Here is a 19,778-nt window from a genome sequence, read left to right as displayed (position 1 = left end):
GATGGAGGACTCCCCTCCAGGCCTGAGGCAGTGTGGCCAGCAGGGGGCAGCAGAGTGCCAGGCCTGCTGGAAGGGGCAAGTTCAGTGTACCTGGGGAGGGTGGGGGGCAGGGGAGGAGTGGGGGAGGAGGCAACTCCTTTCATAGCTAAGGGAGACAGGTGAGGGATGGGCCCTGCCAGCCCATCCCCTCTGTCTCAGCCACACTCCCAGCTGTCCTGGGGGTGCCAGGACCCACAACACACCACCAGGAGGCCTTGAGGGACTGGGCTGGAAGGGCTGTGGCCCTCTCCTCCAGCAAGGGCTCTGACCACCTTTCCCTCCCCCACAGGATTGCCCAGTGCTGATCCCTTCCGTTCCTGTGGCAGCAGCTGCTAGATTTGCCGCAGTTGGAGAGAGGGCCCCACTGAGCCCCTATGCACATTCCCTGCCAAGGCCACGACCAGGTGCAAGCCAGCACAATCCTCATGGCGGTCTGGGCGGGGGTGGGGGTGGGGGCACTGAGGTTGCAGTTGGGGGTCTTGTAGCACCGGAGAGAGGGTGGTACTCACCTACAGCCAGTTCACCTAAAGGGCAAGGCCAGGGCCTAGAGCAGGTAGGGAAGCTGGGCCAGCCCAGCCCTGCTGGCTTTGGCTCTCAGGCCAGAGTTTCCCAGCTTCTAGGAGAGAGTGTTGCAGGATGGGTGAGTCTGATAAGGGTGGCCAGGGATGTGGGGGATCAGCCAGCAGAGGGGGAGCCAAAGGCAAGGGCCCATCCCTGGGGTCTGACCAGGGGCTCATGAGACCAACTCCGGCAGACTAAACTTGTGCAAAAAGGTTTTTATTTTAATAAGTAAAAATGGCTAAGCTTCCAAAAGTTCTTAAATAGAATTTCAGAGGGGGAAGAAAATGTCAAGAGGCCAGTGAGCAAGGAGAGAGCCTGATAACAGGCAGATGAGGGGAGCAGCAGGATCCCTTGCCCCTGGCCTCCCGCCAGCCATAAATACAGCCCAGCCCTCAGCAGGGAGGGCCACGCTCCTATGTACATCTAGGAACACTATATACAATCCAGCACAGGGGCCCACCTCGGAGGGGAGTGGGGCCAGGGCTGCCCCTGGGTGCCCACCAACTGCCCAGATCCCACGGGTCCTTTGCTTTCCAGGGGCTCCTCCACCCACCCCTTACAGCAGGGCCTGGCAGGTACAGGACAGCCCGACCAGACCAGGCAAGAGGCCCACCCTCCCACCTACTCCTGCCCTCCTGACAAGAGCTCCCCGAGGGCCCGGGCCTGCCAGGCGGAGTGGGCCATCCCTGCCCTTCCAGCCCATTGCCTTTTGCACCCACAGCCACGTGCTAAGAGACACCATTTCCTTCTGAACATGTTTTCTCATCTCTGAGTGGATGCGAGACAGAAGGGCTACCTCCACTCCGGCCTCCACCCCGGGCTCCCGGTGCTACAGCAGGAGCAGGCCGGCCAGGCCGCAGGTCCCAGTCCCCGGGGCTGGCAGAGGGAACACGTCCATTACACAGGCACCGGCCTGGACTTCCCTGCAGAATGGGGGGAGAGGGTCATTAGCTTGGGCATATGCGGACACAAGGGAGCCAGGCAGAAGCACAGACAGCAGCCAGCAGCAGGACAGGCCCAGCCCTGAGCAGCCCTCTCCCCGGCACAGCCCTGCACCCCAAGGTGGCCAGGCAGGCGGGTGGGCAGGCCCGGGCCACTGGCCCCACACTCACCTGGAGACTCTGCAGCCCCAGCCGTCAGGCTGAAATCAAAGCAACAGGTGTCTCACTGGTGGGCTTGCCTGGGGCTGGTACTCCCCAGGACCCTGAGGCTCCTGCCTCCTTAGACCCAGGCCTTGCCAGGTCCCTCTGTGAGAGGGGCCATGCAGGGGGCTGGGGCTCTGGATTCCAGGCCTGGGGTGGGCTCACTCCTTACCTGAGACCTGGGTGGGCCCTGCCACCACCCGCACCCCCCTCCAGGAGCCAGGCCCAGGGCAGGGGTGCCCGGCCTGCCCTGAAAGAAGTAGGCTTGAGCACAGCCTCAGAACTCTGTTCTGGGCTTTGAGCCAGCAGCCCTGCTTGGAGCCCCAAGGGCTGGGTTTCTCCTTACATGCCCCCACCCAAGGGGCCTTTCATGTCCCATCTGTAAAATGGGCCTAATGCTTCCTGCCCTGACTCCTTCCCAGGGCCAGAAAAGGTTGTAAAACAGGTTCTGCAGGAGTTTTATAAACTTGCAAACAAAAAGTCCATTCAGGCAAGGGCAGTCCAGTGCTACCTGGAGGGACGCTCACCTCTCCCCACCCCACCCCACCACACACACTTGCCCACTCCCCAGAGGCTCACCCAAGGGCTGCAGCTTCCTTCGGATTGAGCCCGGGCGGCTAGTGGTCCCAGAACCGGGGGCGGAGTGTGCTCGTGCTGAGGGCTGTGGGGTCTGGCAAGCCGGTTCCCACTGTGGGTGTCAGGGGTGAGCAGGTGGGTGGGGGCCATGCTACCCTGGCTCCACACCTGCACTGTGGTGCCCCCCCACCCCCGGTTTCCCCCCAGCCTCCTGAAACTATGCTCCTCTGCAAAAATGGGCACGATAAGGAGAGCCCCAGAATTACCTGAGACCATGTTTGTAAGGAAGAGGGTGAGTTACTCCTACCCACCCCGCAGCCAGTGGAGGGCGGCCACAGCTCATTCTGTGGCCCAGAAGAGTTAGACTAAAGAGCCTCCTGGCACGTGGGTGGCTCAGTTGGTTAAGTGTCTGCCTTCAGCTCAGGTCACAGTCTCAGGGTCCTGGGATCAAGCCCAGAGACAGGCTCTCTGCTCAGCAAGGAGTTGCTTCTCCCTCTCCTTTTCCCCCCTTTTCCAAGCTCGCTTTTGCTTTTGCTCTCTCAAATAAAATCTTTAAAATAAATAGAGGCTCCTGGGTTCAGGTGCTGGCTCCACACCCCCCCACTTCTGGCATCTTCCTCTCGGCTGTCCCCGATCCCAGACCCTCCTTCCTGCCCCTGACCTGGACTTGACAGCCCAAGAAGCGTCTGTGGCGGTCACCATACCTCCAGATGCTCCTGGCTGGACCAGGACCCGAGCTCTGCCCTGCGGGACCCAGGGCCCAACTCCACAGAGCGCACCCTCTCAGCAAACTTGAGGGAGTACAGTGTCTCGCTGGTGTTCTTCTCCACGGGGGACACCTAGGGGACACCAGAGCTCGTTCCCCACCGCCAGTGGGCCTCCCCCTCAGAACTGGAAGGGGCAGTGTGTGCACGGACTTCAGAGCTACTGAGGACAAAGGTCCCTTCCCTGCCCTGCCTGGGGCACCTGGGCCCCAGGGGAACGGAGTCCCCAGTTGTGCCAGCCAAGCCCCACCCCCCGATGGCCCACCCTCCCAGCCCACCTGAGAACCTTACCTGCACCACCATGAGCGTCTTGCTGTCCCCACTGAGCGAGTCCTGCAGCAGGTAGGTAAGCTTGGAGTTGCGGAAGGGCACGTGGCCCTGGCGAGAGCGCAGGGCGGCAATGACATCCCCCAGGGCTGACAGCGACTTGTTGATGTGCTGCGCCTCCCGCAGCCGGCTGCCCTCGGCCCCAGACTTGCCCACGCGCTCCGAGCCGGCCAGGTCCACCAGGTTCAGCTTCCCTGCAGAGAGGGCCCCGGGCAGGTCAAGGCCACCCAGTGCGGAGCAGGTGTCGGGTCCTGTGACGCGGCCCCCCGCGGCCCTCACTCACCCGTGGTGCGGAGGCCAGTGCTGCAGTCCACCCCGCGCACCGTCACGATGAGCAGGGCATGCGAGCGGGAGCTGTGCTCGTTCAGGTTGGTGAACTCTGTCGTGCGGTTTGTGTGGCCAAACTCAAACACCTGGCAGGGAGCAGGGCGGGCTCTGGAATCACCTCATCCCCGAGGACCCCTGGGAGGGGGTGTCTCCAGCCCTGGGGACCGGGCAGAGACTGCATCGAAACCCACATGTCCTGCTCCAGCTCGGCTCAGCCTGTGGGCAGGGGGCTCCCCGCACTTCCCCGCCCCGCAGGCCTCCCCAAACATGTACCTTGTTGATGTCGTCCACGCTCTGCACCTGGAACTCCGTCAGCCCCGGCACGTACAGCTGCCCACTGCCGTCTGGGCACAGCCGGATCTCCAGTTTCTCCTGAGGCTCCTGCCCCAGCAGGTCCCTGCAGGGACAGTCTAGACGGTCACTCCCTCCTCCCACATCTGCCTCAGCTTGAACCGCACCCTGCTATCCACCCCCCACACCTGGAATGTTCTCCCACCGCATCGCACCATCAGAAAGCCTTCCTTAACTATTGGGCCAAGCCCCGCTCTCCTCTAGCTCCTTCCCTGCACGCAGTCCACTGAGGGGCAGAGATTGAATGTTCCCCAAAAGTCTTGTGGTGGTGCTACTCCCGCCCTGACAGTGAGCTGAGCTCTTGTGGGCAGGGCCCCCCAAATCCCTACTCTCATTTCTCTCCACCTGGTGTAGCCTACAGAGAGAACAGGTGGACTTGGGAGGGAAAGGAGCATCCAGGTCTGGTCTGGGTGCCCCAGGTAGACTCGGAGTGAGCCCTCCTCCCTGCTGCCTGCCCTGCTGGGACCACTGCACCCCTGGGCTGAAGTAGGACATGGAGCCCCGACTCCAATCTTCATCCTACATGACCCACATGGCCCTGAGAGAGCCACCCTGGAGGCCCACGCCCCGGGCAGGGCCTCCCACCTGAGGACCTCGTTGTAGATCTCGGCCGCGCTGACCGTAATGGTGTACTCCCAGTCGGAAGCCTTCTCCTGCACCTCAGAGAAGAGCAGCTGCAGGGCCCGCTGGTTGATGCCTGGGTTCTCAGGGGTCCCCTGGAGGCAGAAGCAAGGCCCCCATGAGCCAGGCCTCTCCTGGCCACAAGGGGTGGGCCGTGCAGATGCTTGTGTGGGGTCTGTGGCCCCCTCCCCCTTGGGCGACCACTCACAGGCCAGCCGCCCAGCCCAAAGCTTCCACCTACCCACTGGTCTGCCCCCCAAACACCCTCCCCTAGCTGTAAGCAACGTCACCCTCTTGGGCCTCAGTTTCCCCCCACCTTCCCATGGTACTGCCCTGCCAGGACTAGCCTGAGACTTAGAGCAGAGGACTGGGTGAAGCACTGGCTGGTACACGAGGGCTGCTGAGTGCCAGGTGCATACCTGCTCCTGGGTGGGGGGGGGGGCTGGGAGGGGGCACTGGGAACCTGTGATGTCCCTGCCACCGCCCAGAAGGGGGCTCATGTCAGGGAGGCCATGGGCTCTGTGGGTGGTGGAAGAGAGGCACAGGCAGAGCCACAAGTACCTTGGGGCTGGATGGGCTGGCCAGCCCTTCTAGAAGGAAATCTGGAGTCCTCACCTGAGCTCTTGCCTCCCCTTATGTCGCACCTCCCACCCCCTTCCAATTCTGTGGCTTGGCCTCCTTGCCAGGCCTCAGTCCCCCCAGCATATTCCGGCCTCGTGGCCTCGGCCCTGCTGATTCCCGTGCCTGGAATGCTCTTCCCCACTCCAATGTCACCTCTGCAGGCAGATGGCTTCATCTTCCTTCCAAAGGCCTGAGCCCTCCCTCACTTGCTGATTCCTCATCCTGGGCTTTAGGTTTCCTCTCCAGGCCCTGACAGGACACAGCCTGATTTGTTGTGGGCACTGCTGTCTCCCCAACTGGCGGGCTGGCTCCGCGGAGCAGATACTCTGTGGTCACAGCTATGCCCGGCCCCCAGAGCAGTGCCCACTGTACATGGGCCTTGGGATGTGTTGCTGGAGGACAGATGCTCCTGGGGGGGTCACCCCAACTCTGAGCACCCAAGACAGAGTTAGGAGTCCATGCAGACCCCCTTCCCCCGCCCACCACCTTGCTTGGCCTACGCCCCCACTACCCAGTCTCATCAGTCCCAGAACTAGGGCAAAAGCAGGGACCAGACTGGGAAGGAAGCCCACATGGCAGCCTCCCCAAAAGGAGCCTGTCCAGACACTGGGGCACCTGTCCTCACTCCTTCCCAGAGAACCCCACAGCGCCCCTCAAGAGCCGGGGAAATGCTAACAAACCAAAGACATCCCCAGGAACCACCTTCCACTTTTACCTAGAGTTGAGATCTTTCCTCCTCTCAATGCTTCCCTCTCCCGCCACTCAGCCTGGGGGGGTTGGCCGCGGGGAGCTGAGGTCCCGTCCCGGCCGAGCGAGCAGAGACTGCCCTCATTCATCCTAACAGTCCCAGGCCCAGCGCTGCATGGCTGCCCTCTCAGTGCATGGTGCTGAAATGAAAGCCCAACCCCAGAGACACACAGGAGGTCTGGCCTCGAGTCTAACGTCAGATGGAGAGCTCCCTGATGCCAGATTGCTGACAGAGCGCCAGTCCTGCCCCATACCCACGAGGACCATCTCGGGTCCTCCTGGGCAAGATGCCCTCTCTCCAGGCCTGGTGCCTTGGGGCCTAACACAGACAACTAGCAGCTCTGCTCTTGGGCCGCCGGAAACCTGAAGACACGCAGCAAGGGGGTGGTCCTCACTGGCCGAACCCCTGCCCCCTGCAGCGGGTACCCACCTCCATCGTGTACGTCTTGCCGGCACCCGTCTGGCCATAGGCGAAGATGCAGACATTGAAGCCATCGATGCAGGAGGTGATCAGGGCTTGCACCTCCTGGAACACCTGGGGAGTGGATGTGGGATGAGATGGCGAGCCCCACCCTCCAAGAGCCCCCCAGCAGCTCCCCAGATGGCCCTCTCCCTCAGCAGTAATACAGCACATCTTGTGACCTGCAAGCGGCTCACTGTGGAAGAATGTATGACTAAACAGGCCCCTTACAACAGACCTCAGTGGGAAATCGGGTTGTCAAGACTGAAGGGAAGACAGGGCAGTGCCTCCTGCCAGCCTGCACCTGAGGAAGGGCTGCCTGGCCTCCAGCTTCTCCCACACTAAAGGAGAGCTCAGCAAAATGAAGGCGGAGGCCGGCATGCGCCTGGAGCCTGATGCAGCCTGTCTGTCTGCCCGCAGAGGACGGGGCAAAGGTGACGCCAAGCACAGGGACAGGAGGGTACAAGCAGGACAGGTCTGGCCGGTCAGCCCTGGCAGAGAGGAGAGAAGAACGCTGCTGAGACCACGTGGCTCTTAGGGGCTGAGGGCTCCAACGGGAGCTGCGGAGTCCTAGGAATACCTGTGGGACGGATCCCCGTGCTCCGGGCTGTAAAAGCAACAATTGCCAGGGTCAGGTGGGTGGCCAGGGCTGTGAGCGCATGAAGGGCTAAGTAGGTGGGTATGAGCACGTGGATGGGAGGGGATCCGGGGTGGGCGGGGCCCCGGGTGGGCGGGGGCCTATGGGTGGGCACGGGCACGTGGGTGGGAGGGGCCCCGAGTGGGCGGGGCTGTAAGGGTGGGATGAACCCCGGAGGTGCCAGAGGCTGTCCTTGAGTCTCCTTTCAGCAGAGGCTTCTCGGCCTTATCTTCCCACTGTCTTCTCACCTCCAGTGGAAGAAGCGAGGCATCCCAGCACCCCAGGCTTCTCCATCCTGTCTCTCCCACTCTTAGATTTCTTTCTGTCCATGCCCCCTTCATCTCCCCCTGTGTGCGCCCCCCACCCCGCAACCCCGCACTGCTCTCTGTCTGCTTCCCCACAGGGCCACACTCACGTCCTGCTGTGATGCCCGCGGGGAGAAGACCTTGTCCAGCTCGAAGGATACAGGCTTTCCTTTGTGCAGCAGGTGGATGATGGAGTCGTCGTCAGCATCGAAGGTCACAGCATTGGTCGCATCAGGTCCTTCCCCATCCTCTTTGGTGACTGGCCGGACACGAGCAATCACCCGGATGTTCCCTGAATTGTGTGGGGGAGGAGAGAAAGGTGCATAGAGTCAAGACCAGACTGCCTCCTCACTGGGATCCTTTGGTGTCCTAGCCTTCTGAGCAAGGCCACCCGCAACGCTCTATTGTCAGTCACTCACACCACCATGAATTAATGCATCAGTACACTTTCTTCCTGGGCAAACAGGCTGAGAGTGGGAGCCTCACGCTGGGGACAGGGAGGAAAGGTCAATTGTGGGACTCAGGCACTGCACCCAGTCCGGGTGGGATACCAAATGGACACTATCTCTGGGCTTCAGTTTTCTCTATTCCATGAGGGGTATGGGTGCCAGTAAGGCAAGGGACTTGTTCTGTCATTCTAAAAGGACTCTGTGCATGCCCGAACAGGGCTTGGGAACCAGATGGGCAAAAAGAACCAGACAGCAGGTGGGCAAGCAGCACACAGAATGAGGACAGGTAACAAGGCAGCTCTGGGGGGTCGTGGGGGCACAGACTGTGCCATCCTCTTGCTTCAAGCCCTTCCACCAGATCTCAGTGCTCCCGGAAAGAACAACAAACTCCCCATGACAGCCAGCATGTCCCCACCTTCCCCTTCACCTGTACACTCCAACCCATTATCCAGGCCTCAGCCATGGCTTTGCCTCCTCCAGGAAGCCCAGCAACACCCCCGACTGTCAGACACAGAGGAGCTCTTAGAGCCCCTCCCCCGCCCCAGTTTCAGAGGGCAGTGTTGGGGTCCTCTGGGCGCTTACAGATCACTGTCTGCTCCCCCAGCCGCAGTGAGGCCTGTGAGGGCAGCAACAGCATCTGTGGGCCCACAGCCACGTCTCAGTGTCTGGAACAGTACCCCCCAACCCCTGGCCCTTTGTGCTGTGAACAAGCATTCTCAGGCTCCTCCAGGCCCAGGGTCAGAACAAGCAGCCTTCCAGCCACCCACCACCCAGGGCTTCTGCACCCCTCCCCCCTCGCTGTTCTCCCCTCCCTGCCTTGGGGCCTGGGGCACCTGCCACAGGCACTGGGGGGAGGGCTTCAGAGCTGGACGGATCCAAGTCTAGATCCAGGGTGGGCCACTCAGTAGCCATGCGGGTCTGAGCCAGTTCCCTGACCTCTCTGGGCCCGGGTTCCCTCATCTACAGAAAGTGGGAGGTACAGGAGCCCCCAGTGACGGGGAACAGGCTCCAGGGGGTGGGGCTGGGCAGGGGGCGGGGGCAGGCCAGCATCAGCTCCAAGCCAGGCAGGACGCTTGTGCAGGGCGCCCCCAGCCTCCTCCCCTGCCTCCCCCACCCCGCCCCACTCCCACCCCAGCAGTTACCTTTCAGCCGCACCAGCTCGTTGTGGCATTTCTTCCGCAGCTGCAGCTCCCGCCGGTACTTGCGCAGGAGCTCCTGGTTGTTGCTGTTGACCTCCTCGATGGCCTGGCCAATCTGGAGAGGGGGCATGCACAGCGCTGTAGGGGGCTGGATCCACCAACCGGGCCTGTCCCCTGGCCTGTCCCCCCTCCTGCCCCAAGCTGAGTGCTTGAAGTGCGCTGTCACCTGTCAACTCCTTGCAACAGCCTCTGCTCGGAGGTGTAGCTGCCCCCACTGTTTGAGAGGAACAAACTGAGCCTCAGAGACTAAGCCGAGGGCTCAAGGTCGCCCTGCTAACAAAGCAAACAGCCACGACTCCGCCCTCACTCCCCACCACCAGCACCTGGCTGTAATAATATGACCCAACTGGAGCCAGATTCCAGCTCTACCCCTGAGCAGCTGGGGGACCTAAGATAACCAGCTGGGTCATCACGTCTCATTTTTCTCTTCTGTAAAATGGAAATAACACCATCTAATCTGTGGATCTGTAGCACCTGGGCGGTAATAATCTCCAAGTCACACTTCATAGGGGAAAGAAGCAAAATGCAGACCACGCATGCAATGTTCCCCTCTGTTGGGTAGAAGGGGAGTGTGTCCTCAGGGTTTCGGGGCTCAGATCCTGATGGGCATCTGCCTCTGGGGAGTGCAGGCCAGGGCGGCAGAGAGGGGCCCTTCCTCTTCATCTGATGACCTTCTGCACAGTTTGAACTTTCTACCATGTCCATATGTTATTGACATAATTTTCCTACAGAAAAAGAACTATTTTCTATTCCCAAAATACATCAGTCTCTCTACCCTGCGGGGCCATGGTACAGATTCAAGGAGCTGACAGCTATGAAAGGCTTGGCACGTAGGAGGCACTCAAAGTCGTTGGCTCTTCTCATGCTGTATGAGAACAGCTTAAGAAAATTAAAACAAACCGACCTGAAAATATACGTAGCATGTTTGAGATACAAGGATATATGCTACATGCTTGGTTTAAAGAGTCCTAAGAAGCACGGGCACTTGGGTGGCTCAGTTGGCTAAGAGTCTGACTCTTGATTTCGGCTCAGGTCATGATCTCAGTGTTGTGAGATCGAGCCCCATGTTGGGCTTTGCTCTGGGCATGGAGCCTGCTTAAGATTCTCCCTCTCCCCCTCCCCTCCCCCACTATAAAATATAAAAAATAAAGAGTCATAAGACAAATACCAAAATGCGTGCTCCTGACCAGTCTGTTTGTCAGTCCCCGTGAGTGGGGGAGGAGAGCTGTTGCCTGGGGGGGCTTTGCTGCATTTTGGAATGGAGGACTGGGCTTGGGGCCTCTCTGAGCCTCCTCCCCACCCCTCAGGCACACACTGCACTCACCTCAGCCTTGACACTCTTGAGGGCCTCCTGCAGGAGCAGGGGGAAGCCCCGCACCTGCCGCTTGAGCCCATTGTAGTCGCTGGTGAGGGTCCTCAGGGCTGGCTGCAGCGTCAGCAGGTTGGTCCGGACACCTTGGGGGACATGAGAGGTGAAAGGTGGACAGGCTGAGGGGCTGCTGGAAGGGGGGCGGGGCAGGGCCCGGCCGGCTGGCTCACCTGCCAGGTTCTCGTGCACAGCCTTCATCTCCACCTGGGCTCTGGCGAAGGCCTCCTCGATGGCCCGGTTCTTATCTTCCTCCAAGGACTGCATCTCCTCCAGCATCTGCCCGTGTGCCCGCTCCAGCTCAGACTCATACATGGCGATCTGACAGCCCAGGCCAGAAGCTCAGTGTGGGGCTCGGGAGGGAGAGGGATGGGTGCCCAAAGGAAGCCCCACGCCTTACCCCACATGCACGTGGGCGTACAGTGCCCCCCACACGTCCGCACAAACACACACACAGGAGGGGGCAGATGGCCATCTCGCTCTCCGAAAGGCTCCATGCAGCTCTTTCCTTCATTAGCCCTAACACCTGCCTGGGTCCTGGCACCTAACAGGTGTACCTAACAGGTGTACCTAACAGGTGCACAAGCCACAAGCCTCAGGAGAGCGGGGGGGGGGGGGGGGGAGCATACGTTATAATGGTGACCAGACCTCCCTTTCCCAGAGTGTGTGTGTGGTGAGGTGGGCTGGGGGGCGGCTTTGTGAGGACACTCTTGAGATTATGTCCCTGAGCGCCCCCTGGAGGTGGGTTCCATGAGGGCATCATTCTACAGATAAGGAAACTGAGACACAGACAAAACTTAGCCTTGGTCACACAGGCAGCCAGCAGAGGAGGAACTGGAACCCAGGTCTGTGGGCCTCCCGAGGGCTGACCCACTGCACTATACCTCTGGCTTTCCAGCTGGGTGTGCCCCCGCTCTCCTCCAGCCCCAAGCACCCCCCAGCAGCCTGTGCACCTGCGCCCGGAGCTGCGCGGTCAGCTGGTGTGAGCTCTGCAGCTGCTGCTCCATCTCCTTCAGCACCTGCCTCTGCATGGCCACCTGCTCCTGAAGGTGCTGGTTCCGGGCCTGGGACTCGCTGAGGGCCTGCTTGGTCTTGGATGACTCCACCTCTACGGTCCTGATGACATACTGAGAGGGAAGGAAGGGACAGGCACGTGGAAGTGTGAGGGTCCCTTGGCCTCCCTTGGCGGGGTGGGGGGGGCACTGAGATGCAGCTGACTTTGAGAGGGGACCCTCAGGGACATCCCACCAGAGCACCCAGGAAAAAAACTAGAGGAGCTTCAAGGTCCTGGCTTTCCAGGATGCTGCGGGGCCTCCGGGAATCCTCTCACTTCGGGAAGCCCACCAAGAGCCTGGCTGTGGCCCCAGACTGGGTACGGAGCAGACAAGGGCAGAATCTTACGATGCCCATACCCATGCCTGGCAGGTGCGGGCACGTCAAGCCTCAGGGGCCAGATGCCTACTACATGCCCCGGACAGCAAGAAGGGGGAGGAGAGGGAGCAAGACAGAGCACAGATCTGGACTGATTCCTCAATCACTCACCTCTACTCATTCACCAAGACAAGGTGCAGCCCTGCCCTGGGCACCAGGGGCCAAGAGAGCAAGGGCCCCACATGTGGCCCCAGCCAGAGACTCACCTTGATGGGCGGCGACTGGGCCCGCAGGCTGGCGATGGTCTCATGGCTGTCTCGCAGGCGCCGGCTCAGCCGCTCCTCCTCCTGCGCCTTCTCGGCCAGGCAGTCCTTGAGCCGCAGCTCCACCTCCGCCAGCCGGTCGGTCTTCTGCTGCACCTCCAGGTTCAGCTCGGACAGCATGCCCTTGTTCTCGGCCACTTCCAGCTGGAGTTGCGACAGCTTGTCCCGGAGCTGGGCACTCTCCTGCAGGCAGGCGGTCGGGAGCGGGGGCCGGGACAAGTGTGCAGCAGACAGAGGGAAGGGCAGGGATCACAGTGAGGAACCAGGTTCGCCACTAGGGACCCACCCCGGCAGGAGCAGCTGGGGCCAGGCCAGCCCGCTCACCTGGCTGTGCTCGCAGCCCGTGCAGGGGGCCGCCGGCTTGGCCCGCAGCTCCTGCAGCTCGGCCTCGAAGCGCCGCATCTCCTGCCTCAGTCGCTCATTCTCCGCCACCAGCAGGTCGCGGTGCTTCTCCAAGTCCGTGCCCCCCTGCAGAGAGCCAGAGCACAGGGGGCGCATGGGGCCTGGGAGGACCCGGGCAGCAGAGAGCGAGGAGATGGGGCGGGGGGCAAGGGCAGGGGAGAGAACAGGAGAGGAAGAAAAAGAAAGGCGGGCAAGGGAGGGAAGAGAGCAGGAGCTCAAGAGGGACATAAGGCGAAGACAGAGGAGAGAAGGGGAGCCGGAGGGACGGCCTTCACCCCCCCCACTCATTCTATTTTCCTGAGTGTGAAAGTAACAAGACAGTCGTATTTATACACAGACTTCACACTCCTCTTTTACATCAGCAGACAAGAAGTAACCTCCCTCCCTTTGGCGGTCACACGGCCTCCGAGGGCCTAGTGAGTGGTGACAAGTATTCGGGGCCGACTGGCAGTCTGCTGGCCCCCACCCGGGCTGGACATGAGGGCTCTGCAGAGATGGGGTCCCGCACCCCATCTGGAAGGGTCAGACTGCACAAGGCCGGGTCAGCCCCCCACAGCCCCCACCTCGGGGTGGTGGTGTCGAGCCTCACCAGCTCTGATCGGAGGCGGCTCACTTCCTGGGCCTGGCTGATGAGCTTCTCCTTCAGGTTTTCCACCTACGGGCACAAAGCCACGGTCATGGTGAGCCTCGTTCCTCACCTCCAGCCACACCCAGGCCTGATCTCTCAGCCCCCACCCCCCATCAGCCCTCCCTGTGTTCAAGCATCAGGGTACGCCTGGGACTCCAGGTGAGAGACACCTGCCCTGTCCCGACAGACTTCAGCACCCTCACCCGACGCAAGACCCAGGGAGCCCAGGCTCTCAGGAAAGTCTGGGGAGCAAGCAGAGCAGAGGTGACCCCTGTGCCATTTGGAGCCCACGCCAGACTCAGGCTGACCCTCAGGACCCCTGCCTCGCACTGGCCCTTGCTGTGGCCTCTGTCTACTTAGGTATTTGTAACTTTATAATATTCTTTTTTCTTAAAAGGGCTCCCAAATTGTATAAACTCCAGACACTATAAAACCTAGATCGGTCTTTGCCCAGAACCTAGATTCTTCCATTCAGGGGGTTCCTAGCAAGTCAGCCTGTGGAGACAGGTCTACCAGGGACCAGGGAACATCTCAGGCCTCTGTCCCCCGCCAGCTCCCAGTCTGCCTTGCTGGAGAGCTGGGGCCAGCAGAGAAGGGGGTGCACACCCTGTCACCCTCTGCTGACTGCCCTCCCTGCAGGCCCCAGACCCTGACTCCGCATCAGCCCCCCTCCAGGAACCTCTCAGTAAGTAACCCCAAAACACAGCTGAAGACTTTGGCACCAGTGTTCCTCAGGGCATGTCTGGACATCTTCTTCCAGAACATTCTGTGATGACTGTATCTGACCGCACCTCACCTTGAAAAGGCCCAGGGAGTCAGACTCATTCTGTGGGGGGCTAGGAGGTGGGTTTTTCTCCAGCGGGCCACGAAGCTCTGGGTTCTTATTACTAAGCAACAGCTGAGGAAGTCCGCTGCCTGCAGGCGCCGGGCCAGCCAGGTACAGCAGGTGAGGGTGTATCACAGCTCCCCATTTTACACGGCTGAGGTGTCATCCATGGTCTGTGGCAGCACAGGGGGCACACAGGTAGGTGCTCAGTCTCCCGGAGTGGGAGAGGACGGCCTCTGCTCCCCCAAGCAAAGCTGGTGAGGGAGGAAATGGACGATAGCCCAAGCCTGCGCCACTTCTCTGCCCCCTTCCTCTGACAGCTTGCATGAGCGAGGGACCACTGGCAGAAGGCCGCCTGTTACTCCTTAGCCGCGAAGCCGGGGTAACCTCAATACCCAGCGTCAGGGGGACGGTCAGGTAGGTCACGGCGGGTGCTCACAAGGGCCGTTGTGGTTACGGTTGTTTGTCGGAAGTTTTGACCTGGATTAAGACCCCTCAACACACTAGGTCAAAAGTCCAGAAACAAAACCGTGAATGCAACAGCCAAAAGTGACGGTCTCTGGACTGTAGAATTAAACCCAACAAATTCTTCGTGCTTTCAGGCAATTTTTAAGTCTCAAGCATTAGGAATTCCTCTCACGTGCTCGCTTCGGCAGCACATATACTAAAAAAAAAAAAAAAAAAAAATAGGAATTCCTCTCACACTCCCCCATCCTGAAATAGACGGATCTATTTCCCTTTGAAAGATTGGGGTGCACCTGTCTCCCATCCTTCCCTGGGAAATCGCCCCAGGAAGACCCACTTGCACTGAGCAGGTGCCCCAGACAGGCCGCTTCCTCAGCACCGAGCAGGCGTGCTCTGACCTCGCTCGTCCCTAACGCTACTGGCGCTCAGACACAGATGAGGCAAAAGTGGGGTTCTCCGGGGTTTGCTTGGGGGGGCAGGAGGCCCGCCTGCTGCCTGCCTGCAGCCCAGGCTCCTGCTCCCTTCTTGCATCACAATCAGAACTCTGGGTGCTCCAGGGCTCTGCCTGGAATCCCTGAGGTGTGCCCCAAAAGGAACTGTCTACAGAAGGCTGGGGTTGTGGGTGGGGGGGGGTTGAGGAAGAGGCTGTCAAACACTCTTTTTATCAGAGGTGTCAGTCATCTCCTGGCTCCTGGCTCGTCTCCAACAACAGGGTGGGGTGGGGTGGGGTTGGGGGCATAGGCCACCAACACTGTGGGTGGTCATCAGGCCCAAGCCACTCTGTGGTGCGTGGCTCAGGAGCGGGACGGTTGCCCTCCACCCAGAAGGCTCTGCTTTAGGAGTGGTGAGGGCAGAGTGGGGCACTGGGGGTGAACCAGACCAGCAAGCAAGGCCTTCCAGGGAAGAGAGTTCCTGTGGGCATCCCTTCACACACCTGCCCCAGTTGAGTCTGTCGTGGTGCCTGTATCTAGAGGAAAAGAGGGGAGGGACCTTCTCTGTTAGCCCTCAGAGGCCCCGCCCCCAGCAGGTGACCAACCGGCACACACTAGATACTCAGTAAACCCCTGAAAAACAACAGAAGCACAGCACGCACACTCCTGAGTGCAGAGAGCCAGGCCAAAGGAGAAGCAGGCTCCTGGCAGGCTGCCCACGTCAACCCCAGGGTGGAGGAAGGGACCAGGACCAGGTCTGTGCAACACCCCTGCCCAGGCTCAGGCTCCCTGGCAGCCAGAGAAACTGGATCACGGGCCTAGTGCGGAGGGCCTTAGTGGGAGTGGGGTGCTGGGGCCTGTCTGCCACAAACCCACATTTTTGCGTCTCAGCAGAAGCAGGCTCGGAGGAGGGTGGGGCTGCCCTCGCCAAGGGCTGTGTTCGAGACTGTCTGCTCCCACCGGCGGAGACAACCTGCTGATTACCTCCCCACCTCCCGCCAAGGCTGCCTCACAGTCACCACAGCTGTCCACTAAGGAAAAGAGGGCTCGCTCAACAGCAAGATCAAGGCATGGCTGAGCTGAAAGGGCAAGAGGTCCTGGGATCCAGAACACCTCAATGAAACAGAGGCCAGAGGGGCATCCCAGGGAAGCACCGCATCTTGTCCCCACATACATCCCCTCGCAGGACACCCGACTCCCGGCCACATGCCTGCTCACTGTGCTTGTCTGGCCCCATCCAGCCTGCCCTGCCCACCGCCAAGTGCTCACATCCGAGTCCTTCTGCCAGTGAGGGGCAGCTGAGCTCCTGGGTTCTCAGGGCAGACTGCCCAGCTTTCTAAAATAGACATCTCCCTACCCCGAGTAACCTTGGAAAAGTCTCAACTCTGCCTCATGGGGCTAATGAGGCCACCCCTGGGAGGATGTCTGAAGGATTAAGTGACATTAAATGAGATAATACATGTAAAGCACTTAATGAGTTCTATTGTTAGAATGAAGGCCCCTGAAGGCAGAGATATTGGTCTCCCCTGTGGGTGCCACACTGCCCGTGCCTAGGACAGCCCCTGGTACACAGCAGGAGAAAGAATGCTGAGTGCAGGAGAGGCAGAGCAGAGTCTCCGAGTGAGGCTGTCAGGCAGGGCGTGGGGCAGGAGGGGTGCTGGAGATGGGGGCAGCGCTGGGCACCAGAGGAAGGACGCTGGCTTCTGCCAAAGGCAGGAGCTGCTACGAGGCCCCAGGCAGTGGGTGCCACACGGGAATGGCAGCCCAGAGAAGCCACGTCTTCCGGTATTTTCTGACAAAATAGGAAGTCCAGGTTTTTGTGGGAATTTAGCCAAGGCTTAAAGATTGACAACTAATCTGATTACAAAAAAGCAGGCCAATTAGAACTAATAAGCAAACTCAGCAGAGTCACAGGATACAAAATCAACATGTAAAAATCAGTGGTTCCTCAGGGTGCCTGGGTGGCTCAGTCAGTTAAGGGGCCAACTCTTGGTTTCAGTTCAGTCCTGATCTCAGGGTGGGGAGATCGAGCCCTGCTTATCCCTCTCTGTCCTCTGCTTCTCTCCCCATGCTCTCTCCCTCTCTCAAATAAATAAAATCTTTAAAAAAAAAATCAGTTGTGCTGCTACACATAAACAATGAATAATCTAAAAAGGAAATTAAGGAAACAATTCCATTTACAATAGCATCAAGGAGAATAAAATAGGAATAAACTTAATCAAGGAGGCAAAAGATCTGTACATTTAAAACCGTAAAATGTTGTTGGAATCGATTAAAGACGACACTGATAATTGAAAAGACAGCTTGAGATGCCTGGGTGGCTCAGTCAAGTGTCTGCCTTGGGCTCAGGTCAGGATCTCAGGCTCCTGGGATTGAGCCCCATGTCGGGCTCAGCTCAGCGGGAAGTCTGCTTCTTCCTTTCCCTCTGTCCCTCCCCGTGCTTGTACTCATTTGCTCTCTGAAATAAAAACCTTAAAAAAAAAAAAAAAGACACTCCATGTTCACAGACGGTCATATTGTTAGAATGTCAGTATTACCCAAAGTGACACAATGCAGTCCTCATCAAAATTTCAATGGCATTTTTTGCAGAAATAGAAAAATACATCCTAAAATTCACATGAAATCTCAAAGGACCCCCCAGAGCCAAAACATACTTTGCAAAAGAAGAGAAAGTTGGAGGTCTCACACTTCCTGATTTCAGAAGTTACTCACGAAGCTACAGCAATGAAAATAATGACGTATTGGCACAAAGACAGACATAGAGACCAATGGAATAGAAAAGACAACCCAGAAATAAGTCTTCATGTATTCGGTCAATTGCTTTTTGACAAGGGCATCAGGGCCATTCAATGGGGAAAGGATAGTCTTTTCAACAAATGGTGCCGGGAAACTGGACATTCATGTGCAAAAGAATGAAGCTGGACCCTTGCTTTACACCACAAACAAAATTAATTCGAAACAGATCAAAGACCTCAACATAAAAGCTAAAATTATGCAACCCTTAGAAGAAAACATAGAGGAAGACCTTCACAGTGCTGGATGTGGCAGTGCTCTCTTGGATGGGACACCAACAGCAAGGCAACCCACAAGAAAACAGATAAGCAGGACTTCATCGAAATGAAAACCTTTTGTGCCCTCGAAAGACACCATCAACAGAGCAGAAAGGCGACCCACGGAATGGAAGAAACTGTCTGCAAATCATATACTGATGAAGGGTTAATATTCAGAATACGACAGAACTACGACACAACTGCAAAAACAAAGAAACAAAACAAAACAAAAAACCCCACCAAAACAATTCAGGATGGGCAAAGGACTCGAATGGCCACGTCTCTAAGGAAGACAGACACACGCTCAACGAGCACGCGACAAGAAGCTCACACACGAGTCATGAGGGGGGATGCTAATCAAAGCCAGGATAAGATTCTACTTCACACCCATTATGATGGCTATCATTAAAAAAAAAAAAAAAAACCCTCAGAAAGTAACAAATATTGCTGAGAATATGGAGAAACCGGGACCATTTGTGTGTTGCTGGCAGGAATGTGAAATGGTGACCCCGCTGTGGAAAGCAGGACGGCAGATTACTCAGTTTTAACTAGAACGACCATGTGAGCCAGCAATTCCACTTCAGGGCATTTACCCAAAAGGAATTAAAATATCTCGAACACCCTTATGGTCATAGCAGCCCTATTCATAATAACAAAAATGGGCAAGCAACCCAAGCGTCCAATGATGAACGAATGGATAAGCAGAGCGTGGTGCATCCATACAAGGGAATATTATTCTGCCTCGAAAAAGAAGGAAATCCTGGGGCACCTGGGTGGCTCAGTCAGTAAAGCCTCTGCCTTTGGCTCAGGCCATGATCCCAGGGTCCTGGGATGGAGCCCCGTGTCGGGCTCTCTGCTCAGCGGGGAGTCTGCTTCCTCCTCTCCCTCTGCTCCTCCCCTCTGCCTTGCACTCACACACACCCCCTCTCAAACAAATAAATAAAATCTCAAAAAAAAAAAAAAAGGAAATCCTGCCGCTTGCAGCAGCATGGATGAACTTGGAAAGCATCATGGTAAGTGAAATAAGCCAGTTGCAATAGACAAATACTGTGATTCCACTTACATGAAGCACCAGGAATAGCTACATTCGTCGAGGCAGAGAGTAGAACGGTAGAACGGTGGGGGATAGGGGCTGGGGGAGAGGGGTGTGGGAGTAGGTAGTATTTAAAGGGAACAGTTTCAGGTCTGCAAGGGGATAAGAGTTCTGGGCACGGATGGTGGTGCGGGCTGCAGAGCAGTGTGAATGTATTCATACCCTGAATTATACACCTCAAAACGGCTGACACGGTAAATGTTATGTTAGGTGTATTTATCACAATGTTTTTAATGGTTAAAAAAAAAAAACCAGGCAAACGACGTACTTGGTGGCTGATCTAGGCCGCCAGTCTGCAGCCTCTGAGCACAGTTTTTTAAGATTCTACCTTGAAGTTCAGGGGCAAAGAGAGGGGAGTGCGGTGTGGGCACGTGGACCGCTGGCAACAGCCTTGGGAGTGCAGAGGCCACTGCTCCAGGGACATCCACAAAGGAGAGGGAGCTCGAGGTTGCCAGGATGTGGCCTGGGGCTGTTGTTGCCAATGCTGGGGACAGTCATCCAGACCTGGGGATAGTCTTCCAGACCTGGGGACAGTTATCCAGACCGGCCGCAGCCACAGGTTGGTTGCCAAGCCAAGACCAGTGGCCTCTGTGGCCTAGGTCAGCCAGAGGCCCAAAGACCAAGGACCTTTGGTCCCACTGCTCCCCACAAGGAGACAGTGGGCTCCCAGGAAATTCAAATGTCACCATGACATTGA

The 19,778-nt window shown here is 58.2% G+C and overlaps 1 protein-coding gene across 3 annotated transcripts in view; it reads right to left on the bottom strand.

Moving 5' to 3' along the window:
• Positions 1-800: 800 nt before the first annotated feature.
• Positions 801-19,778, bottom strand: part of KIFC3 (kinesin family member C3) — a 37,870-nt gene continuing 18,892 nt past the window's right edge. For 2 of the 3 annotated variants that reach the window (XM_044256062.1, XM_044256060.1), the window contains 16 exons: positions 13,178-13,243; positions 12,511-12,654; positions 12,130-12,369; positions 11,446-11,619; positions 10,666-10,813; positions 10,451-10,581; positions 9,070-9,181; positions 7,589-7,770; positions 6,507-6,611; positions 4,673-4,803; positions 4,010-4,133; positions 3,693-3,822; positions 3,374-3,603; positions 3,023-3,157; positions 2,322-2,430; positions 801-1,523 (listed from right to left, as the gene is read on the bottom strand). In XM_044256062.1, the coding sequence (XP_044111997.1) occupies positions 1,498-1,523; positions 2,322-2,430; positions 3,023-3,157; positions 3,374-3,603; positions 3,693-3,822; positions 4,010-4,133; positions 4,673-4,803; positions 6,507-6,611; positions 7,589-7,770; positions 9,070-9,181; positions 10,451-10,581; positions 10,666-10,813; positions 11,446-11,619; positions 12,130-12,369; positions 12,511-12,654; positions 13,178-13,243 (2,187 nt within the window). In that variant the 3' untranslated portion in view covers positions 801-1,497. Of the gene's footprint in view, positions 1,524-1,712; positions 1,742-2,321; positions 2,431-3,022; positions 3,158-3,373; positions 3,604-3,692; positions 3,823-4,009; positions 4,134-4,672; positions 4,804-6,506; positions 6,612-7,588; positions 7,771-9,069; positions 9,182-10,450; positions 10,582-10,665; positions 10,814-11,445; positions 11,620-12,129; positions 12,370-12,510; positions 12,655-13,177; positions 13,244-19,778 lie in introns of all 3 variants that reach the window. The other variant, XM_044256061.1, reaches the window with a different exon arrangement.

Source organism: Neovison vison, chromosome 7, assembly GCF_020171115.1.
Source record: "Neovison vison isolate M4711 chromosome 7, ASM_NN_V1, whole genome shotgun sequence".
Taxonomy (NCBI): domain Eukaryota; kingdom Metazoa; phylum Chordata; class Mammalia; order Carnivora; family Mustelidae; genus Neogale; species Neogale vison.
Note: the sequence above shows the minus strand (reverse complement) of the source record. Positions and strands in the feature narration are given on the sequence as shown.